General features: G+C 39.1%; 2 protein-coding genes across 2 annotated transcripts in view; both read left to right on the top strand.

Annotated features, from left to right (window-relative positions):
- The window catches only part of LOC119543318 (inositol 1,4,5-triphosphate receptor associated 2), a 121,480-nt gene that overhangs the window by 92,063 nt on the left and 5,526 nt on the right, over positions 1–23,891 (top strand). Inside the window, exons 10-17 of the mRNA XM_037848108.1 lie at positions 1,494–1,550; positions 2,783–2,842; positions 2,961–3,025; positions 3,858–3,957; positions 8,145–8,279; positions 9,066–9,167; positions 10,230–10,393; positions 14,657–15,373. Of these exons, the coding sequence (XP_037704036.1) occupies positions 1,494–1,550; positions 2,783–2,842; positions 2,961–3,025; positions 3,858–3,957; positions 8,145–8,279; positions 9,066–9,167; positions 10,230–10,393; positions 14,657–14,840 (867 nt within the window). The 3' untranslated portion in view covers positions 14,841–15,373. The remainder of the gene's footprint in view (positions 1–1,493; positions 1,551–2,782; positions 2,843–2,960; positions 3,026–3,857; positions 3,958–8,144; positions 8,280–9,065; positions 9,168–10,229; positions 10,394–14,656; positions 15,374–23,891) is intronic.
- IRAG2 (inositol 1,4,5-triphosphate receptor associated 2) overlaps positions 15,189–23,891 on the top strand; it is a 48,521-nt gene continuing 39,818 nt past the window's right edge. Inside the window, exon 1 of the mRNA XM_037848109.1 lies at positions 15,189–15,373. The gene's annotated coding sequence lies outside the window, so the exon portion shown is untranslated. The remainder of the gene's footprint in view (positions 15,374–23,891) is intronic.

Below are 23,891 nucleotides of genomic sequence, written 5' to 3'. Positions count from 1 at the left end.
TATTGGCTTTTCCATTTCTGCAAAAAAAGCTGCTGGGATTCTGATAGATATTGCATTGAATTAGTAGATCACTTTGGGTAGAATTGACGTCTTAATAATATTAAGACTTCCTATCCATGAATACAGGATATCTTGCCATTTATTTAGATCTTATTTAATTTTTTTCAGTAGTATTTTGTAGTTTTCGGTGTATAGGTACTTTACCTTCTTGGTTAAATTTATTCCTAGGTGCTTTATTCTTTTAGGAGCTATTGTGAACAGAATTGTTTTCTAATTTCCATTTCAGAATATTCTTTTTGGTATGTAGATAAAGTGTCTTCTTGAGTGTAAAAACTGGTAGAGATGGGAGCCTTGATTGAACTTAGAAATATTATTTTACAAAAATGATTTTTTGTCTATTTTGCATCTAAAAAGTCTACATTTACTATACTTTTTTGTAATATCTACTATAGATTCTTATCAAGAAACAGAAGGCAACTATTAATAAATTTATGAATATGAGTTATGCTAATTGTCATCTCTAGTGGTTTATTTGAGCTATGTTTATTATTGTAGTAAATGATGATGTGTCTAAATTTCATTTCTATATGTGGATTTTTCAAGTTTCCTAGCAAAGACCTAACAGTTAAAATCTAGGCATCAAACTTCATTTTACTTTAGGAATGACTGTCTTTAGGAAACACATTGTGATAAACTAGTAGACAGAGTATGAAGACATGGGCTCAAGTTTTGTCTTCTCTACTCAAAAGTCGTTAACCTCTTTAAGTGTCAATTTTCTCATCTATTAAATGGGTATGGTATTTCCTACATACTTCACAAGCTTCTTAGGAAACTCAGATGAGACAGTTGTAAGAAAATGCCTATAGGTCTCTAAAGGGATCTCAAATGTTTATGGTTATGATCTACTTCTGACTATTCTGACTATTTTTCCAACTTCTCAGTTTAGTCAATGTACTCATTTATCATTTATATTATATTTAGAAACATATGTCAACAAGTTTGCCTTTAGTTTGAATGTGACTGCTATATCCTTCATATTTTTGCTAAAAGAAGTATTGAACGTTTTTAAACTGTGTTTTTAAAGGGGGAGAGTCTTATATATATATGGAGGCTATGTTCACAGCCTGTCTAGATTTTCATTTTCACCAAAAAAGTAAGACTCCGTATGTCCTCTTATTATATGGAGTGTGGGTTAATGGGAAAAGCACTTGACTAGAGCTGTAGATTCACATTCTAGGCTCAGCCCTGCCACTACCAGTGTTTGGCAGTGGGTGAGTCATGAAAATGGTGCTGAGCTTGGGTTTTCTCACAGGTAGAGTGAAGGTGGGGACCCTACCCCAAGGGCTGTTGGAGGAAAGTTCTTTGTAATGTCAAAAATATGTGCATGCTAAAAGTGCTTCAGAAATATGTCTTTCTTATTGGAATGACTTTGTGGCACTGCATCTCACCAAAGCAGTGTCCCAATGGCCTCCCCTAAATATGTTTCTTTTCAGATGCAGTTACACACATATGAGAACAGTTTGCTTAATAAAGATGCAAGTTTGCAAAAGGTTGGTACCATCCCTTCTCATGAAGGCCTGAGGGATTGGCTAGCTCTCTCCAAACCATAAAGGAAATGATCATTTGATAACTTCATCCCTATTAAAATACCTGTTTCAAAGTTTCAGTCACATCACTTTCCTTTATAGTACTTCATAAAAATGTTCTGAGTGGAGAATACTGGTTTCTTCCCAACTGGAATAAGTTTTAAACGTATACTCTTTAAATTCTCATTGTGTTTATCCATTGATGAAGCAAACAATAGTGTGTCCATTTATGAGTACTGGCTAGATAATGGTTGATGCAATGTTAATTTGTAACACAAATGAGTGTGCAACCATTCGTTTTTGGGAAGAGGGAAGAAGAAGAAGAAGATATCCCCAAATTATTTGCTACCTAGTTTGGGAGAGAAAGAGACAGCAAGAGAGGGAAAAACTACTTCTGCTTATCCTTGTATCCTGTGATCATAGCCTATCTGGTAACAGAGATAGGCTAAGTTAGTAAACATCCACCTTCCAAGACAGGGAAGTAATACAGCAATATTGTCACTCTTCTTTTCCTTTGCTTGCAAGTTTGGAAGTTTGAAAGGTGACATTCATGGCCTGGAGGCCATTGACTGGGATACTGAATATTGTACTAACTTTATCTCTTCATCACCCATGTTATCTGTCTCCATGTAATGATATTGTTGTCATGGTGGCTACTTAGTTCCTCCATTTCTCTGGTCTTTCTGGCACTCTGCACCCCCACCCAGCAGTCATTAGGCATTGATTGCACGACAGCCGTGTGCCAGTCACAGGGATAAGATGATAAATCAGACAAACCTGTACCCTCTGGTCTCATAGTACGGATCTGTGATTTTAATGAAGGTATGGTTTGAGCTGGACAAAATCAAAAGCCTTAATTTTCAGGTAAAGGGCTAATTTTTTTTTAAATGCATCATGATAATGGCTATAGTTTTGACTTGGGCTTAAGAATCACCTTTCCAGGATTTGATTCCAGTGGACAAGGCAAACACCAAACATAAATGACACCAGCTAGATAGAACTAGCTTGCTGTTCCTTTACTTCTTTTGTAATTTTAATCACAAATACATTCAGTTCAGTTTTCAAATAGCGAGATTGGTAGAAGTTCTCATGATGGCTTGGAATGCGCAGTTTGGCTCAGATTGATGCTGTCTATTAAGTATGATGTGGGGAACCTATTAGTTTCTTTGCTGTTAATTATCTCTCCTACTTTTTAGAAAGATTTAAGTATAGAAGAGCTTAAGTCAACCATCAGAGAATATGGAACCATTATAGAGGTATACCATAATATTCTCACCGTTTGCAAGGTGTAATTTAACAATTACATTTGTTAAATGTAAATGTAAATTCACCGCTAGAGTAACATGGACAGCCTGACATTGTATGTGATTCCAGAATTTACGAGAGGATAAAAACAAGCTGGCTGATGAGTTACAGCTCTTACAGCAGGAGCTCATCGTGTGAGTGTAGAACAACTTCTCACCTGCCTTCTCTCTTGCATCTCTACCTGACGTTATTGACCTCCTGTGCTGTATTCAGTTCTTGGAATGTGCCACATTGTTTTCTTCTGGGTCTTTGATGTGCTATTTCTCTATTTTTCTCCATGAGAACCCCTTTAGGACTTTTCCGTGACCCTCTCTGAACTTCCCTGACCCTCCCTTTGTTTTTCCTTACCACAAGATTAAGTAATCCTTCTGTGTACTTGTCTGACGCATTGCCCTTACCACTTTCCTAACACATATCATCTTATATTATAATTATCTGTTCCCGGGTGCGTGTAATACACTCATCTGGTCGTCCACAGGAGCCACTCAGATAACAAAAATGAGGGAAACCAGTGGGGTGAGTGCACTCGCCTACATTATATGAGTGGCAAATGAGAAAAGGGCAGTGCCCAGCTAAATGCAGAGGGGGCCAATCCACTTAGCTCCAGCCAATTGTTGCATCAAAGATATAAGGGCCCATTGTGGTAAAATCTTTGAATTTTGAAGAGAAGCCAAGAATCCAGATTTTTGGAGAAATTTTCTGATTTTTAACTGTTGGCTCCCGTTCTTACCAAAAAAAAGGAAGTGTGACCTAATTGTTTGCAACATCCCTGAGTAACCAGTCTGTGCAGCTCCTGGAGGACAGAGACTATCTCTTATTTCTTTCTGTATTTCTAAACGTTTTATATTACCCTTGGCACAATGGGTGCTTAAGGATTGTATGGTGATAAATGAACCTTATTCTGGTGTTTAAAACATAATGTTGGAGGCACACCTAACTAAACTGGACTGTTTTTGTTCTTTCAAGAAATGGGATCCAGTTGAATATTAGTGGTGAGCATAATAGTATCATTCCTGAAGGAGAAAAATCTTTACATTGTGAACTCATTCTTGCAGAGTCTGCAGAGGTAGGTAATTATCATTAGATTGAAAGCTTTAAAAAATAATCACTGCATGTGATAGTTTACAATTAAGTGAATGTCCATAGCTTGCTGAAAACTTCCATGACATTTTGAGATAATTTGCCAATAGTTCTTAGAATCCAGGTCTAAAGTCTCTTAGCCTGGGAGAAAGGACCTTTTTCAAGTTATGACTAAAAACTACAAGCATAGACCTGTGGGAGTGTGTGCTTAGTGAGTTGTACTTTAGAAATCGTTGTGTTCTTGATCTTTTTAGAGCAGACTATCTGCACTGATCCCCAGCCTGGGGGCCTGAAGGTAGCAGTGGAGATTCATGAGCTTAATTTTAGTATTTCCCCAAACCCCCGAAGTAAGTGTATTTGCCAAAAATAAGGATGTGCAGAAACAACATCAAGGTTTTTTTTGTTTTGTTTTTTTTTTTCACTTTAGGATATTTTTACCAACTCACTTTAATAATACTGATTATTACATTATGAACAGAAACTTTTATGTTTCTTGTTAATTTTTAAATGACAAAATGATGATTACTTTAAAAAATCCATTTGTTTGGTAGACTCATTTATTCACAGCATGGGAGAAAACAATCAAACTCTTTCTTGGGGAATGAAAAAGTTGGGGCAATCTCTTGCTGTATTTCCACTCTTGTGACTTTCCAGTTTTGTCCTTGCTATGTTAGGAAATTCTTTATTTACCATGTTGCCTTCTTTTAACAACTGGGATGGTCTCCTGATGGCTGTGGACGATGCTTAAGTTAGAATGTCCTCCTGTTCACAGCTGTGATATGACCTTGATAGGAGAGGAAGAATATCTTTGGGGCAAGTGTTGGAGAATTGCTCCTGCCAAGGACGCGGGGACAACATATGTCACCTGCATCTGAAGCCATCTCAGGAAGCCTTGGACATACTGCCGAGGGCTCTGCGTTCCTGATATTCTGTTTCAAATACTCATCATTTCACTGGGTTTTTGAAACCAAGCCAAACTGCCAGACGGAATGGAATTGTGGCAAATCTGCCACGTTTTTATCCTCAGCCATCTGAGATAATAACGATGTCAAGATGGCAGCCTGTAAAGTTCTATACTTCTAAACAGGGGTTTATCAGCCTACTAAGTTCTGGTTCTGAGACTAAACTTGCAGAGCAAGTTGCTACATGGTGCCTTGTGGGAACACAGGCTCAGGCACAACAGAAACTTTCAGCAAATGACCGCTTTATTACTTACACAGCACAAAGGGTCCAAAGGAGCAGAGGAAGAGAACCCATTGTGGCCAGTCTCCTGAAGAGGCCAAATGCTTGGGTGGGTGTTGGTGGCTGGCTCTCCACCTACCCCACTTTGCATCAAAGAACAGAAACCAATCTGTGCTATTTGAGGGTTGGGTATTTATCCACCCCAGGGGGAGGGGGCGCTGCCACTGAGAATTCCTTCCTTGATGAGTGCTGGAGGCTGCGTGTTCTCAGTTTCTGGGTTTAAGGTCTGGTGCGCCTGTTCATTAGACCTAACACCTCCCCAGGCTGTGGAATAGAAAGACTGAAACAGGGTCACACAATAGAAAAGGAGGTGGGGGGTAGGCGAGGGCGGGGAGATGGCCGCTGAGCGTGTGTCTGTGGCTTCCCCGGCAGTCCCGCACCGGCCTCTTGACCAGGCCTAGTTTACTCTTCTGCATTAGTTTCCACAACATGAACCCACCTCCCACCGTGGATACGAAGGTGGAGACGGGTCAGGCCTGCTCGTGCATGGCTCGCAACAACGTTGACAATAAAGCTGCTGCACTGTAGGAGGGCACACCATTACTCCAAGCAGGATGATCGGGCCTGTCTGAAATAATGTTTGCCTCCACGCCTCCCTTCCCCAACCCTGGGAGATGGCTGAAGAGGTCACACTTAGAATCTGTTTGTACACTTTGTAGCCAGTGGGCTTGTGTTGGATTTTAGTTACCTCCTGTTATGCCTTCCCTGGAGGATGACAATAACCCATGTACAGCAGGAGGTGTTAGCAGTAGCACACAGGCCTCCATGTTGGGCTAGGAGGAAGTCTAAGGCAATGTGACTTAGATCGATTTTGAATTTTCAAAGGGGAAGTAAAAAAACAGAGGGTGCATTGTCCTGTCATTGTCCAATGAACTATGTAGAGAACACTGGAGGGGCACAGCCCACCCCTAGAGAGTCTGTGATTGTCTTGGGGATGCTAGCAGAAAGATGACTGAGCCATTTGCCAGCCTTACTCACTGGGCGTTGTTGCACCTGACAGATGGTTCAGGGATATGGAGAAGAAGAGTGCATAGCCAACAGCTGTACCATTATCTTTGTCTCAGGGCATAAATGAAGGACTTCCGGGTATTAGTTCAAATGTGAGGCAGGGAAAATCAGCTCCTTGAGTGTCAATCTGAACTCTGCCAAGAGGGGAGAGGAAGTGAGGGATCAGATGGCAGCTCCAGCGGTCGGTCAGGTTCCCTGCTGGCTCAGTGGCCCGGGTCAGCTGGAGGAATGTGTTTTTCTTCCAGGTTGCCTCTGGGGCAAATCTGTAGAAAACAGCAGAGGGGAGCGATAACTAGTCCTGACTAGTTGGGTGGTCATGCAACCATTTTCCATGGGAGACACTTTTCTCGGCCTATTTGTAGTAACTTATCTTTTGCCTCTAAAGACAGACCCACTCTATCTGCTCCTTGCCCTGAACTATAACCTCACCCCAATCCCATAGATTTGACTGCCTTACCAATATCTTCTGGCCCACTTTCACTTCTTCCTGATAGACGGGAGTTGTCAGGACTCCTTGAAGTTGCCTCGTGACTGTTCCCAAGGGGCCTGGTGGACCGACCAAGGGCAGATGTCACCACTAACCTCCAGTATGTAAATGTCAGGACCTGTGGGTCCAGCCCATTGGATTGTCACCCCACGACTGTTAAGCACTTCTCAGCTCGCTTCCATCATCCCACTCCTCTGCCTAGCAACCCTAACCTCCCACCATCCTTGGAATTCTGTGGATGAGGTTATAGGATAAAAACGAGGATGATGGATGATCCTGACAGTGGCTACATAGGAGAGTCCCAGTGGTGTGTTCTTGGTCCCCCTTTTGGGGCCAATCCTCATCTTGGTGGATATAAGGGCAGACTCAGCAAATTCTGGGTTCCTCCCTGACCCGCATCCCTGCCTGATGCTAAGAAGTGGGAGAAGGCCTTGTTTCCCTTCCAGGGAACTGCTGAGTTCAGCTTCAAGAGGGCCCAAGTAAGGAGGACGGTTCATCCAGTAAGAGAATTGTCAGGTTGTAGACATCAAAGCTCCTTTTTAGGTGACCATTAAAGTTCTCCACAATGCCGGCCACCTGTGGATGGTGGGTGATGTAGATGGTCCATCTAATTCCATGAGTCTGGGTCCATCATTGAGTGGACTGTGGAGTAGAGTGGGGTTCTTGATCAGAGGAGATGTCATTTGGGTACCTGAAGGGGTGGCAAAGCTACTTTTCCAAGGCATCCCATATACATACTACATCTGCACGACAAACTGGAAGGCAAGGCCATGGCCTGACTAGGTGTCTACTGTGACCAAGGCGTAAGACGTACCTTGGGGTGGTGAGAGAGGCTGATAGAGCGCACTTGCCACGAGCAGCGCAGCACGGCCCCTCTGGGAATAGCTCCTAAGTGCACTTTTGGGCTCACTTGTAGCTGGCATCTCTCACATTGGTAAATGGCAGATTAGGCCTCTCTTAATGAAGAAGGTACCCCCATGTTCCTGAGCCCATAATTTCATTGTGTCAGAATTTTCATGTCTAGTTGAGCGGTGAATCCATCCACTAGCACGGGAAATTCAGCTATCTCATGAATGTCACCCAGGGTAAGTTCCCTGTCCTCATTCTCTAGGCAGGGCTTATATCTGCCTTTGTCCCAGGATTCCCAGCCTCATCAGATGTGAGGCCATAACAATTAGAGCCATAACAATTTATATCACCCACATGTGAATGTTTTTATTGAATAAAGTTTTCCTAAGATCCAGTAAATATTCAGTGAAGCCAACCTAGAGAGAAAATGTGAACAATTTTGTTATGGTATAGGAGGATTCCATAAGACTATTTAGAATATTTGACTGTCACAATTACATTGACCCAGGGCATCATTTTCACAAAATAAAAATAATGGATGTTCTTAATTAGAATGCAGGTTTGTGGACATTTGGTAATTGTTTCAGAACAGTGAAACTGAGTGGCAATGCAGTTTAAACAGCTTGTCTTCTCTGGATACAATTATGGACCAAGAATTCCTGATGTTATTGAGAGAAACTGAACAAAAGAGAGTGGAATTCACAACCACGTTGCAAAAGCTGGTATTGTATGATATCCAGACATGATATCACATGTCTGATGATTTACTTTGCCTAAGAATATCTGCAGATATCTGACTTGTAGCCTGGGTGCTGAATGCAAGCATCTCTATGTATTGCTGAGACCCAATTTTGTTCTATTGCAAAAAGAAGGGATTTTTCTCTAACTTCTTGAAGTTGATCATCTGGTTCTGAGTCAATCAGGACTAACAGGTGGACCATTAGATATGGATTGTTTGAGCTATTTTTCCTCCAGGTTAATCTTCAGTATTGAAGGGTTGAAAACATCTATTGGACAGTTTCCCTTTCTTAATTTTCTTCTAGCTAATGGCTAGAACCTCTTCCTCCATTTTAATTATTCTCTGGAAATGAGATCATCAGAGAAAGTGGAGAACTATATCTCCATGTTGGTATTTCTAGTGTCTTTCACAGACTCTAGCATAGAATAGGTAGCATCTAGTTTGAAGGATGAAAAAAAAGATCGATGAAAATGCTCATTTCCTTCTATTTGAAAGGTGAATGAAAATGGGTAGGTTTTGTTCTGGAAATTTTTTTTGTCTGTATATGCTCAGCATGTACGGAGCACCTGAAGAAAGTTAACATGTAAACATGGTGACACCTTGAGAGAAAGAAAAGTCACTGGATGGCATTAGGTGAGAAGGAGCTCTCTCTTGAATTACGTGATAGTAGAACCTTTTATGTTTCCCACGGAATTTGGTCTAAATTACTTTTCCTAGGCATATGCATTTCCCCTGAATTCCTAGTTGAAGATGTGGAATTCTTTTTCAGCACGAAGAAGTGTCGGAAGTTGAAACTTTTATTGGCACCTCTTTTCAGTGGGTAAATGATCCAGAAACGACTGTGAAAGAAAAGTGGGGGAACAAGCTTACAGTAAGTGTTCCATATTTTGTGCTCTGTGGACTTTTTTACTGGGTTTTCTTCTACTTTCTTAGCCCAGTTAATACTTATTAAATGCAGTACCATCTCTAGGACTTTAGCGTAGTCGTCTTCGTCTGATAGCACGTGTGGAGTGTGCAGCTGGGGTGTGGATGAGTGTGGGTATGTAGGTGGGCATAAGAACGTGAGGATTAGGGTAAGGGTGTGTGTGTGAGGACGAGGAAAGAGAGTGAGAGACTGTGTATGTGAGCATACTTGATAAGGTCTATTTCTTGAGATGGAGAGACAAAGAACAATTAAGATGATTTAATGAAAATATGTATTTTTGGGGGGTCCTTGTGAGAACTGTCTAGTCCAGACTTGGATTTTTCCCTTGTCTATTAAAATTCCCTAGCTTTGGTAGAATGATTATTGTGCAAAAGAATCTTCTGAGACTCTGAAAGTTTAATTATCCCCCAAATTAGTAGAACATTGGAAAAACTTAAGTAGCTATTCCCATCTTTAGAGAGGAAGCACAAACAAAAGAATCATTCTCTTTATCTGTTGCATATTATTTACAGTGTTTGAATCCCAGATTACTTCCTAGCATCCTTTAGCCACCAAGTTAAACTAAAAAAAGAAGTAAACTCTGAAAACTCTGGACTATTAATTTCAACCTTTGTGTCAACCCTAATCTTTTTATTAAGGTGCTTTTGGATATGCTATCAACACATCCTCATTTTATTGCACTTCCTTGTCCCAGTCTGTTCCAAAGCAAGTGTTGATGAGGGAGGAAATGACTGGAGATCCATCTATTGTAATAAAAAGAAAGCAAAACTCAATTTTAGATCCATTGTAGGCACTCAATAAACATGTGTTAAATTGAGATAATCAACCAAAAGGATAACCAATCCCTGGGCAATTGAGACTTGGTATATGATTAACTGTAATTTTGGTGTCTAATAACTAAGAATGCCATTGAGATGAGAATGTCCACAACGTTTCGTATTGCCTCTGTCATGTGTTTATATTAAACAGTGCAGCATACCAGAATTTGTTTTATGACTTTTCTTTTAGGAATTCAAACATATCTTAGAAGAGAAGCTAAATTTTTGCGTATTAATTCTGAAAAGCTTGGGAAACCACAAAGAATATCTTGAAAAAGAGTTTGTCAAATTGATAGAGATTTTGAAGAGATTCAGCCTGGAATATTTTTATTTGGGGAAGGAATTCCTTTCCAGGTGATGATCATTTATATATAAGAAACCCACGATGCATGTATGTGGCAAGTCTGTGATTATACTATGACATTGTTTATTTTTTTCAAATTGTATACACTGATTTCAGATGACACTTTTTCTGAGAAGACATTCTCTCTGACAATTTTGCGTTGTGAAATAGACTTGTATATTCAAAATTGCAAATGGTGAACTTTAAAAATCTATGGGAACTAGTGTAATGGGTTATTTTCTCCAGAGGAGGAATTTGGAGTTATAGAATATAGAATTATTTTAACCAGAGGGGCCTTAAAGACCAATTAGGAATGCCTCATCATTTTACAGATGACTGAGTCATAAGGAGGTAAAGTGAACTGATCAAGGCCCCACAGTTATTAGAACTAGAGGCCAGCTCTCCTGGCTCTTACTTCTATCCTCTTGGGCTTCCTGTTTCACGTCAGTACACAGTGCTCTGCGTGGGTCACCAGTCAATTAATTTCAGGTAAACAGAGTCAGAGGGAATAGAGGATTCTAAATGCAAGATAACTTACTGTTTTACTCTTCCTCTCTTCTTAATTCTTATGATTATGGGGAAAGTCTTGAAATTTGAACCCTCTGTAAATCATGTGCTAAATGAGGGCAGCAACCATATCTTTTGTTGTCCACTTTTTATATAGCTGTGAGTACCATACTTAGCACTCACTTAAGAAATACTTCTTGAATGAACGAAAGGAACATGAGTATACATTGAACTTGAACAAAGTAAAAAATGTAGTTAGAGGCCAAGGTAGGTTTAAAGAAAATAGCCAGAGAAGAAACCATTTTATTCCAGTAAATATAGTATATTCCCTTAGACCCCAGAGGGAGGTTAGTATCAGAAGGAACTCTCAAGAAAAATGATCTTCTGCTTTCCCTAAGAAGCCCAGACTTCCCCATAGTGGTAAAAATCGTGGGTGAAGTAGATCAGTTTCCTTAGACAGACACCATCCCCACAAAGGAGGGTTTAGAATTTTTTCTGTTTAGCAACAAAGAACTATTTGGAGAGGCCTGTACTAGTCACTCTAAGTGTTTCCTTCCGTATTATCCTACCAGACACAAAGTAGCCTTGTTAATCACAGTAGCTGCCATGCGTTGAGAGCTTACTTTGTCGGACATGCTACTAGGCATTCAACATACAGCATTCTCCAGAGGGGTTCACTAACTTGCTTGAGAGAACCCAGCTAAGATATTAAGCGACAGCTGGGATTCAGACCTAGAAATGTCCAACTTCAAAGCCTATATTCTTCAACCATTCACCCTTGTTTGTTAAAATCATTTGATAAAATATATGTTGAAAATATTCTTGGAATTGAGTACTGGGCAAACCACTCCTCACCGATGTACAAATGGTTGTACTACCTGCCTTCTGGATGCTTACATTTAGAACGGATGAAGCCGCATACAGGCTACACACAAAATGACTTAACTGTGGATTTTAACCATGGATAAGAAAATGAGTGGAGTGTTGTGTGGGGTTGAGAGAGAGAATTCTATCTTTAGATGAGGTAGGAAATGTTTATTAGGTGAATGATATCCCTCTGTTTGCTGCGAAGGAGGCAGCTTCTATACTGGTATGAGAGAGAGAGGCTCCAATGCTAAGGAATGGAAGGAAGTGAGTGGATCAGGGAGAAGCAGTGGAAGGAAAAGCTCTCTCAGAGGGCTCTATGTGAAACACAAGTCATCGTTCATATGACATCCAGTGATTGCCCCCTCTTTGCCAGGCACTAGGGAATTGAGGGTAAATAAGACACAAAACCCTGCCTCTGTCAAGAAAGGGACACAGACAATGAACGAATAAACATATAATGCCAGGGAGTGGTAAGTGATATGCAGAGAATTAAAGCAGAATGAGACAACAGAGGATGACAGGAGGCAGGAGGACCTAATTTTAGAAAGAATGGTCTGAAAAGGCCCTCTGAGGAGGGAGGATTTGAGCAGAAAGCAGAATGAAGTGAGGGAGTGAGATAGGTGACCATCTGGAGAGAGTTCTCTGCAGAGGAAACAGCTGGTGCCAAGGCTGAGGTTGTAATAGGATTGCTAAGTTTGAGCAACAGTCAGAAGCCAGCATGGCTCGAGTGGGATGGGTGCTGGGCGGTGGAAAGAAATGAGGTCGGAGAGACTGACTGGGGTCAGGTTACATGTACTCTTGCAGTTCACGATTAGGAGTTTGGATTTTATTCTGATTGTGTGATTGGAAACCGTTGGAGGGTTTTGAGAAGAGAAGTGGGATGATGTGTGTATTGAAAGTCCTTTTTGGCTGCCAGTTGAAGAATTTGTCTATAGGGGGTGAGAGTGAAAGCAGTGCGACCAGTGAGAACAGAGTTTTTATCAAGAGCAGATCACCATTTAGAGATTGTGAAATTGATTTACTGGATTGTGACCTCTGTTTTCCATAAATATAGTAGAATATAAGATATTCAAAGTTTATCTCATATAATAAGAATAAGTAATGTTTTGTAAAATTTTTGTTTCAACTATATATGCACATGTGTGTGCGTGTACTGGGTTGAAATATAAAATATATGATGGGCCATGGTTAAAAAAACAACAAAATGACACTAAGTTAGGAGCTATTTCAATAGTCCAGGTGAGGGGTTTAGCTTGGTCTAGTGTAACAGTAGTGGCGGTGGCAAGAAATGGTTATATTCTGAGGATAGATCAGATCTGACATGGTAGTGGATTTGACGTGGGGAATACAGGAAAGAGAGGAGTCAGCCTTGACTTAGAGGTTTTTGGTCTGAGAAACTAGATACATGGGGTTCTATTTACACATGGCAATGTCAGGAAGAGACACAGACTTGGCAGGGGCTGAGGATAGAAACTGAGATTTATCATCAGAAGTGTTATTAGGGAGAACAGTTGGATTTTAAAACACACACCCGAAGCTAATATACATATGCCTCTGAACATGATAATGAAAATCTCTATGGGAGAAAAATCTTTAAAAGTTTAACAGCTGTTGAATATCTTTAACAGATGGTACTATCTAGTTTTTTGAAAAGCTATTTCCAAGACTTATGATTCATAAAGTCCATAAAGTCTTATAGGTGGAAATACATGGAATACTTTAGTATTATTAAATATGTTTTTTGATAGTCCTTATGGGCCTTTTGCTTTTCCTTTGAGATGACAGACACTTTTAAGAGCTTAGGCTATTTATACTAGTTTTAACTAATGTCTTCAAAAATAACAACTGACTATAGAAACCATATAAGCTGCTGGGCAATGCTTAGTTGAATGTGTGTGGAGATTTACATAGCTTTTATTTTTGTTTAGGGTGGTTTGTTTGTCTACCATAATGGTAAAGCATTCTATGAGCCCATCCCTGCCTCGCACTTGTTTCTCCTTGTAGCCAGAGCTGGATTTACGCCTATATACCATGGGATTCTGACCATATGTTAACGTTTGAGAAGCACCCAGTTGGCTTAAACATGAAAATATCTTCCTCAGTGCTTTGAAACTCTTCAAGTTTGTCTTTCCTTTGAGCTGAGGTCCTTATTTAAGTCACATTGTTTCCAGATAATCATTGATATGTTGAGATATAGCACAGATTAAACAATCTTATCAACTAACAGCAGACGGATTTTCACATATTGGGGGTATTAGGACTGGATCTGAAAGAGGGACAGCATAAGCACACTAAGAGATTAGGGGTGCGGAAGAGGGAAGACAAAGGGTTTTAAGAAGAGAGGGCTGCGGTAGAGATGACAACGGAGGGCTTTGATCTGTGGTCAAGACACATACTTATACCACGATTGACAACCCTTAAGGAGAAAGGCTAAGTTTGTGAAACAAAGCCCCTACTTCTTTTCTCTTTTCATTTCTTTATTCTCCTTTCCTTTCTTTTTCTGTAAAAGTCACCTGTAATGTGTAAATACTGAACCTGTCACCCTGACCTCCTTGTAGTGCCATCTTCTAAGCAACTGGCTACCGACCCTAAATCCTATGCTTGTCATTTGTGGGAAACTCAGGTCTCATTAGGGAGGAAACAGAATATACGGTGTAAACATGAAACTAAATGTCCTTAACTGAAAGTGGGGCATCAAGCCTGATGATCAGCATGATTGCTTTTTTTAAGTTACATATTTTGAAGCATTTGTACATATGTAAATACTTTTACTTTTTCCTCTGCTCTCTGAGGAACTGTATTAAGTTTGAATTTGCCACAATTTCCCAGGGGTGACTCTTGGTTGTAATGTCACTGACAGCTTGTGGTTTGGACTTTTTTTTTTTTTTTTCCAACTCCAGGCAGAAGCAACTAGAAGCCATTAAACAACTGCAAGAATATGCCGTCAACCAGGAAGCCATCCTCAGGACGAAGCTCCAGAAAGTCAGCCAAGGGCTGGAGGAGGCAGAGGAGCAGGTGGGGTGGCCCCTGACTATATTATATCTGGGGGAAGTCACCTTAGATTTTTTTAAAACCATGAAGTAAAAATGAAGGAGGAACAACAACAAAAAACAAAAAAACAAAGAGGAACTGCGGAGTCAGTCCCTAGTGACTAGCAGAGAGCGGAGGAAGTAAAGGGGGAGTTGTAAAAGAGGCGGTGTCAGAGCCTGCTGATGAAAGAGGCAAGTTTGCAGAAAGAGGCAACTTGACATATCAGGACTTTTACCGGCTGTAGAAATAGCTCAGGCATACAAAGCCCATGCAAACACAGAATTGCAGAAGTTCAGTAGAGGCTTATCACTTCTCTGAGAAGAAAAGCACATTTTCAGTTTCGGGTGCATAATAAGAGTGAGCGCTCAATGGCTTTCTTTCCGGACTACATTGCTAAAATCCAGCATTAACTGTACGTCTCCAGGTTGAGGATCGAGATCCGGCTGCCCATTCTGCCAACGGAAAAGCTAAGTCTTTACAGCACAAATTAGAGGAAGCAATTTCTGAACAACAGAACCTCCAGATTATAAATACTGAGTTATTGAACACTTGCCAGACACTTGAAAAGAAGACAAGAAAACTGAAAAGTGAGTAGTAAATATTTGTTTAGGTCCTGATTCAGTCCACTCTGAGGTGGGGCAAAGGGACGACAGCCATTTTTCTAGGTTACAGCTGCTGTATTATTACTGAATTTAGAATCATGAAATGGTTTGCGTGTTGTGGGCTTTCAGAGAGGCTGGCCTAGTGGCTCGGTAGATTGAGTTAACCATTAACTTTCCTTTTTGGTTGTTTATTATGACCTGGATTTGTCTGTGGCTGCTATTTCTTTAAAAATTAAATAAAGCTTCTCAATATCTCTAAAAGTAAACAAGGAGAAAATCTTGTACACTTGGGTCATTTGAACTTGCAAATTGTTTCCATCTAGTCCCCTGATTTTATTAGCTAGTCTATACCCATCATGTAGTAGAAAAGGCCTTTCCCCTCTCTTTTTTTTAAGTAGTAATTTTTGGGGTTTGGCATTGTAGTTATTAATTCAGTGTGTATCAGGATATCAAATAGATGTGAAAATGCTTTTTAAATTTTAAAGGATATATATTGTGCTTTAAAATTTGGATTATTTATCATTTTTCTGAACAACCTAAAAGTGCATAAACATGTATTAAGGATTTATGTGGGGAGATAATGGTCAAATTACATTATCCGATCGTTTATAAACCTAGTTTATTCTAGAAACATAGTATGGTGAAAAGAAAACATTTTATTTACTTCACCATTTATCAGACAACTGCTTTTGTTCAACTAAAAGTTTCTTGCTCTAGGAATATAAATATTCTTTTTATAGAAAGTTTTGGGTTTAGGTAATATAGACAACTAACTAGAACCTTAAGGTAAGCTAGAGATGAAAATTTTCTGACTTGTGTTTGTTCTGGATTTATTGTACCCTTTCTATGGCCATCATCTGAGAAAGCTGTTTGAGAGTTTAAGGAATTGTCTAGTTCTAAAATAGCAATTTTAGTCTTACAATCTTTTTTTAAAAAATGTATATATTTAAACCTTGTAGAACTTGCCAGTTTTCCATAGTTCTAAGTATCAATTTATCTTAATTGATTTTATCAAACAGAGTAAGGTACACTTTAAATCACGTAATCTACAAGTTATTTTCTCATTACTCAAAGGGCATTGGAGAACATCCTTCAGATGAGACCGTTTGTATTGAGACACAAGAACTAAGGCAATATTGCAGGCATTCCAAATTGGGTTTAAGGCAAGTCTGCTTTAGACCATGCTTAGGTGCTTAGGAAACTGAGCTTTTGGTCCAGTTATATTTATTGTTTGAATAAATCAACATTATACCCCATAGTTTTATAGACTACTAGGAAATTATCTCTTCTCCCATATCCCATGATTTCCTTGTACTCTTTCTTGGAAGAGTCAACTTTTGTAACTTATCCCAATGTGTACTTTTTGATATTATGATCTTGCTACTCTCTTCCCAGTTTATCCTCAGGGCATAATTGGTTCAAATATTATTAAAAGAAGAACATGAAAGCTCTCCTGGGTTGCATGCATGCTTTTTTTTTTTCTATCTGAAGAAATTAGGGTGGATGCTTCCTTTTTGTGTTGAGTTGCTCACAACCTGCTTGGCTTTATGAACTCCATTCCTTTTGTGTATCTTCTGATGCCCTAAGAAGTCATACATGTCAGGATGTGCTCTTAAGACCATTTGTTTATGAAGGCCTTTTTTTTTTAAACATTAAAATATTTAAAACTTACAGGACGGTTGCAAAAATAATACAAACCCCATACTGAGATCTCCAACATACCGCCAGCCCCAGAAACCCATATCCACCAATTTTAACACTTTGTCACCTTTGCCATGCCATTCATTATTTCTCTCTCTATCTCTGTGTTTATCCTTTTCTGAACATTTTGAGAGCACATTGCACACACTATACTCTTTGAACACATAATATTTCCATGTACGTTTCCCAAGAACAAGGATATTCACTTTTTAAATCACCTTAAGTGCCATTATCAAGTTCAAGAAATGTAACATTGAGATAAAGCTTATATTCTATATTCCAATTTGTTCTCTGTCCCAATAATGTCTTTTTGAGCCTCTATACTTAGATCCTATCCACTATCATGTATTGCATTTTATTGTTATCATCTCTTTAGTTTCCCTTTCTTTCTTGTTTTTTAATTTTGGACACCTATGTCCAACATAAAGCTTCCCATCCCAGCCCCTCCCAAGCACACCATTCAAGGGGATTAATCACATTCCCAGTGTTGTAGTACCCTGACCATCATCCATTATTGGAAATTTCCCTTCGACCTAAACAGAAACTCTATACTCATTTTGCATTAATTTCCCATTGTCCCTGCTACCCACCTGTGGTAACCTGTACTCTACTTTTTGTCTCTATGAGTTTGCATATTCTGTGATATTTTCTCTATGGTTACCATGGGGCTTACATTTAACATACTAAATCTGTAACAATCTCATTTGCTTTGATACCAACGTAACCATTTCAATAGTATACTTAAACTATGTTCCTAACCCCTTTGTCCCCTGCACCTTTGTGTAGATCTTGTCACAGTGAGTCCAAAATTGTTGACTCATCATTTACATTTTATGCACTGGCCTCTACGATCCTGTAGGAAGTAAAATGTGGAGTTACAAATGAAAAATACAATAGAACTGGTATTTGTATTTTCCCATGTTATTATCTTTACAAGAGATCTTTATTTCTTCAATCTTTTTTAACAATGCCCTTAAAAATTAACCTTTAGGGAAAGAGAGAAATTTAGGTAGCACTTAGTTTTGAAATGTTCTTTATTTTCCAGATACATTTCTCCATGACCATTGCCACCCCAGGCTGTTTAAATTATGAGTCAGACATTTGAATTCTGAGTCAGGAAACAGAAATAGTTAAATCCATACAGCTCTTCTGAAACTCTCTGGTTAGCTTATTCAATTCATTAAGTGTCAAAGATGTTTGCTTTCTGATCCATCTAAGAAATGTTCATCAACAAATTGTATGGAGACACAGCTCAATGACAATATTCATAAAGTGGAACTGGGAGATTGTTTATAACATTTGATTAGAAATACTGAACTTAATGTTAAATCAATATTGCCTAAGTTTTCAGTTGCCACAGGATTGGAATGATTTATGAGGTAAGTGCTATACATGCTTGCCTCCACAAATTTGCCATCATAACTGTTAAATTTCTTGAATAGTTACTTATGTTCTTTCTTCTGCTTGTTGCCTTCATTTTTATCTATGTATCTTGGCAACATTGACAATAGTGATTGTATAAATGGATGTTTGCTTAAAAGGGGAGGAGGAGCTTAGATTTAGGGTATGCAAACAGTAGATTAGTGTGAATCTTATGTATAGGAAACATAGGCTGATCTAATCCAAGCTATCCTCCCTTTGCTATGTAACATCTTTTGCCCCATTTGACATGAAATCTTATTGAATAGACAATATGAGAATTACTTTTAGAAATCATAACTATTTCCTTGAAGGAGAGGTCCTGAGATGGTCCTGTATATCGTTTTTCCTTACTTGAACATAGTATCTATATAGGCACTTCAAAGCTTAGAGATTGCTTTCACCTATATGACTTCATTGGAAACTGTCTTCTAGCATTAGAGGACATGAGGTATGGGACAGGTAACAATCTGAAGGCTTTGAGGATGCCTTCCAGGTGAGAGCCACCTGCACTGAGCAGTCAGCAAGCAAGAGGGAAATGAGCTAAGAAAGATGGGATCCAAGTGATTAAAATGCTTAAAGACAGAGATGTTGGGGTGAAGACCAAGGAGAAAACCAAAGCCAAGTATAGCTTACTTCACCCCTTTGATGGGATGGAGGTATAAGTTTCCCGAAATGAAAAGCGTAGGTATTGAGGAAATAATCTAGGAGGCAGTATATTATGATGAGTAACAGTGTGGGATTTGAGGTCAAACTTGTTTTTATTTTAAGTTTACTTAAAGAGTAGCTGGATGAGGTTGGACAGATTACCTCTCTGAGCTTCAGTGTCCTCTTCCATGAAATGTAATTGTGAATTATAAAGGACACAACAAATACAAAATATTACTTAGTGCTTGGCTGTAATAGGTACAGTCTATTTTGCTAGAGTGTTTCTGTAACATGAATTACTTCATTAGTGATTGGTAAATGGTATGTGATGTTAGTATAATATGGAAGTTATATTGATTCATTTATGATTTTCCTGGGAAATGGGACCTGGATCTGTAGGAATAGAAATACAACCTTGAACCAGATAGGAGAAAACCCTCTGTTTGGCTTTTGCACTGGCAGCAGGAACTCTTTCAGCTTTACTTTAAGAAAATTAAAAACAAGTGTCTGCACCTGGGTCTCCCTCCCCAGAGAGCCCCACCTCCTGTGTCCGCCTTCAGAGCAGTTCCACTCCCACCCTTATTTTCTTAGCACCCCACCAGCTCTGTTCCATTTACAGTGTCACCAGCATTTCCACTCAGCTGTTTTGTGCATTTTTAATACCCTGCAAGGCAACCTTTAGGCATATTAAGCTCTGTGCCTGCGTAATCTGAGTTATCTTCCTGGGTACTAATAATTTTTTTAATGTGAACTTTAACATATATATATATAGCAGTGAAAACTTTCAAAGTACGATTCAACACGTAGCTAAAGAGCAAGTTTCAAAGAACGTCATGGGTCACAATTCCACAACTTCAGCCATTTCCACTATTGTAAAATATACCATATATACAAAAAAGTGTTAACTTTTGATGTACAGCTCAACAAGCAGTTATGTAGGTAATTTCAAAAATTGTTATGGATTACAGTTCCACAATTTTAGTTCCTTCTTATTATGAAATATACGGTATATGCAGAAAGGTAAAGACCTTCAAAGCACAGTTCAATGAGTAGCTATAGAGCAAATTTCAAAGGATGTTATAGGTTACAGTTCTACCATGTCACCCACCTCCTTCCAGCCATTCCAACACCCCAGCATCCAAAAATATATATATATATAATTATAGAAAGTTTCAGTACTCATAGACCTTTGTTGAATCTTACCTTGTTTGTTGCTATTCCTTCCTTTCATTTAATCTATTTCTCTATCTTCAGGGGTGTCTAGGCAGTGAGCAACCTAACTTGTTCATATTGAAAGGGGGTTGTCAACAGTATGGGGAAGGGGCTGCATCTGATTGTTGTTCTTAAAGGGGCATTGCCCCTGGGTTTTAGGACTTGTCTGGTATAGGAACACTCTGGTGGATTTAAGTTTCCAAGAGATAAAACTTAGCGAGTGCATCTTTTATAAAATTTCAGGTAGGGACCTAGGTATTTGGGGACTACTTTTGGTAAGGGCATGGCATACTGTGTCCATTTGGGATATGTAGCTGGAGCTTGTGTAAAAGAAACCTCCAGGGTAGCCTTTCGACTCAGTTTGGGATCTTTCAGCCACTGTAACCTCAGCTTGTTACCTTTCTTTTTTCACCCTTTTGGTCAAGTAGGCATTTTCAGTCCCTCACTGCCAGGGCCAGGCTCATTCCTGGGAGTCATGTCCCACATCACCAGGGAGATTCATTTCCTTGGGAGTCATGTCCCTCATGGGGGGAGGTTAATGAATTTTATTAGCTGAGTTGGGCTAATAATTTTAATGATGGTTTTTGTTCGTGCTCTGTTTACAATGTTGCATGTATTTGTAGTGGTCTCTTCCTTATCCTTTTCATCCCATAAATCCTGGGTTTCTTTTCTTGTAATTGTTTAATTCTTTTTTTCATTGAGGAATAATTAACATACTATAAAATGCTCGGGTCTTAAGTGTATTCTCCAACCAGTTGGACAAATGCATATTAAAACACAGAACTTCTATCACCCAGAAAATCCTCTGGTGCCCCTTCCCTGTCAGTGTTCCCCCCCACCACCACCACCACAAAGGAGCAACCAGTGTTCTGATTTCTATCACTAGGGGTTAGTTTTGCCTATTCTAGAATTGATTTATACAGTACATACATACTTTTTTGTGTGTGTCTGTGATCTTTCCCTCAGCATAATATTTTTGAGATTTATCTGTGTTGTGTTTATCAGTAGTAATTGCTTTTTATTGTTAAGTAGTATTGCTTTATATGAATATCCACAGTTTGATTATCCTTTCTTCAATTGGTAGATATCTAACTTATTTAGAGTTTTGTGGTATTATGGATTAAGCTGCTATGAACATTCATGTACAGGTTTTTGTGTGGACATATGTTTTTATTTCACTTGGATAAGTATGCAGGAGTGGAATTGTTAGATCATAGTGTAGTCGTGGTTTTAATTTTTTAAGAAACCGCCAAATATTTTCCAAAGTGTTTGTATCATTTCACACTCCCTCCAGCAATGTGTGGGAGTTCCAGTTGCTTCACATCTTTTCCAATATTTGGTGGTGTCAATCTTTTTCATTTTAGCCATTCCATTGGGTGTGTTGTTTTATCTCATTGTGGTTTTAATTTGCATTTTTCTGACAGCTAATGATGTTGAGTACTTTCCATGTGCTGAGGAGCCATTATATATCATCTTTGTGAGGTGTTTAAGTCTTTTGCTCAGTTTTTGTTTTTTTAAATTCAGTTTTATTGAGATATAGTCACATATACAATCATCTGTGGTGTACAATCAGCTGTTCACAGTACCATCATATAGTTGTGCATTCATCACACCAATCTATTTTTTGAACATTTTCCTTATACCAGAAAAAATAAAAATAGGAATAAAAATAAAAGTAAAAAAGAACACCCAAGTCATCCCCCCATCCCACCCTATTTTTCGTTGTTTTTTGTCCCTGTTCCAGTTTGCTAATGCTGCCAGAATGCAAAACACCAGAAATGAATTGGCTTTTGTAAAAGGGGGTTTATTTGGTTACAAAGTTACAGTCTTAAGGCCATAAAGTGTCCATCAACAAAGGGTTCCTTCACTGGAGGATGGCCAGTGGTGTCCAGAAAATCTCTGTTAGCTAGGAAGGCATGTGGCTGGTGTCTGCTCCAAAGTTCTGGTTTCAAAATGGCTTTCTCCCAGGAAGTTCCTCTCTAGACTGCAGTTCCTCAAACTTAGTTGCTCTTGGGGTATTTGTCCTCTCTTAGCTTCTCCAGAGCAAGAGTCTGCTTTCAGTGGCTGTCTTCAAACTGCCTCTCATCTGCAGCTACTCTCTCAGCTTCTGTGCTTCTTCAAAGTGTCCCTCTTGGCTGTAGCAAGTTCACTCCGTCTGTCTGAGCTTATATAGTGCTCCGGTAAACTAATCAAGGCCCATGCTGAATGGGTGGGGCCACACCTTCATGGAAACTATCCAATCAGAGTCATCACCCACAGTTGGGTGGGTCGCATCTCCGTAGAAACACTCAAAGAATTACAATCTAATCAACACTGATATGTCTGCCCACACAAGATTACATCAAAGATAATGGCATTTTGGGGGACATAATATATTCAAACCGGCACAGTCCCTGTTTTTCTACTCTTCCATCCATACACTGGATAAAGGGAGTGGGAGCTACAAGGCTTTCACAATCACACTGTTACCCCTTGTAAGCTACATTGTTATACAATCATCTTCAAGAGTCAAGGCTACTGGGCTGCAGTTTGATAGTTTCAGGTATTTACTTCTAGCTATTCCAATACATTAAAACCAAAAAAGGTTTATCTATATAGTGCATAAGAATGTCCACCAGAGTGACCTCTTGACTCCATTTGGAATCTTTCAGCCACTGAAACTTTGTTTCATTTCATTTCACATCCCCCTTTTGGTCAAGAAGGTGTTCTCAATCCCACGATGCTGGGTCCAGATTCATCCCTGGGAGTCATATCCTGCGTTGCCAGGGAGATTTACACCCCTGGGAGTCAGATCCCACGTAGTGGGGAGGGCAGCAAGTTCACATGCCGAGTTGGCTTAGCTAGAGAGAGAGGTTTTGCCTAGTTTTTGAAGTTAAGTTGTTTTTCTTTTTATTATTGAGTCACAGGGTTTCTTTACATATTTTGGATATGAGATATGTCAGATACGTGAGTTGTGAATATTTTCTTCTGATCTGTGGTTTGCCAATTTATTTATTTTTTTGGTGATAGTTTTTGACAAACCCTGATTTGTCATCTTAAGATTTTTAATGCATGATTTAATAGAACATGGATTTTTTTTTTTTCAGGAATCTGTATGTTGTGTTAGAATATAAAAGTCTCTACTCCATAAATGTCAGCTGTTATTGATAGCTAATGTTATTCCAGCTCTAATAATATTATGGTTCTGATTTTTAATAGCCAATTAACTGTGGGCCTTTTGCCTGAAATTCTTACTGCGTAGTCATTTAGAATTTGCTTTATCTCAGTTTCCTTTCAGAAGCAATGTATTCAAGACACCTGGTTTCATCCTGCATCACAGATGGTTAACAGCTAGGGATACAGTGACCATTGTTTTACTGGCTTCCATATGAAGCCAAAATGTCCCAGAGATATTGTAGGTCCAACTCCAAATGCATAAAGAAGTATGCAAAAATGAATGCAAATTGGGTCATAAGCCAGCTTGTTTTGCCTTATGAAACATATGGAAATAATTGCTACACATTGAACAAAACATCTGTTGAAA

This window comes from Choloepus didactylus, chromosome 8 (genome assembly GCF_015220235.1).
Source record: "Choloepus didactylus isolate mChoDid1 chromosome 8, mChoDid1.pri, whole genome shotgun sequence".
Lineage (NCBI taxonomy): Eukaryota > Metazoa > Chordata > Mammalia > Pilosa > Megalonychidae > Choloepus > Choloepus didactylus.
The sequence above is the reverse complement of the archived record's forward strand: the minus strand, read 5'-3'. Positions and strand labels throughout refer to the sequence as shown.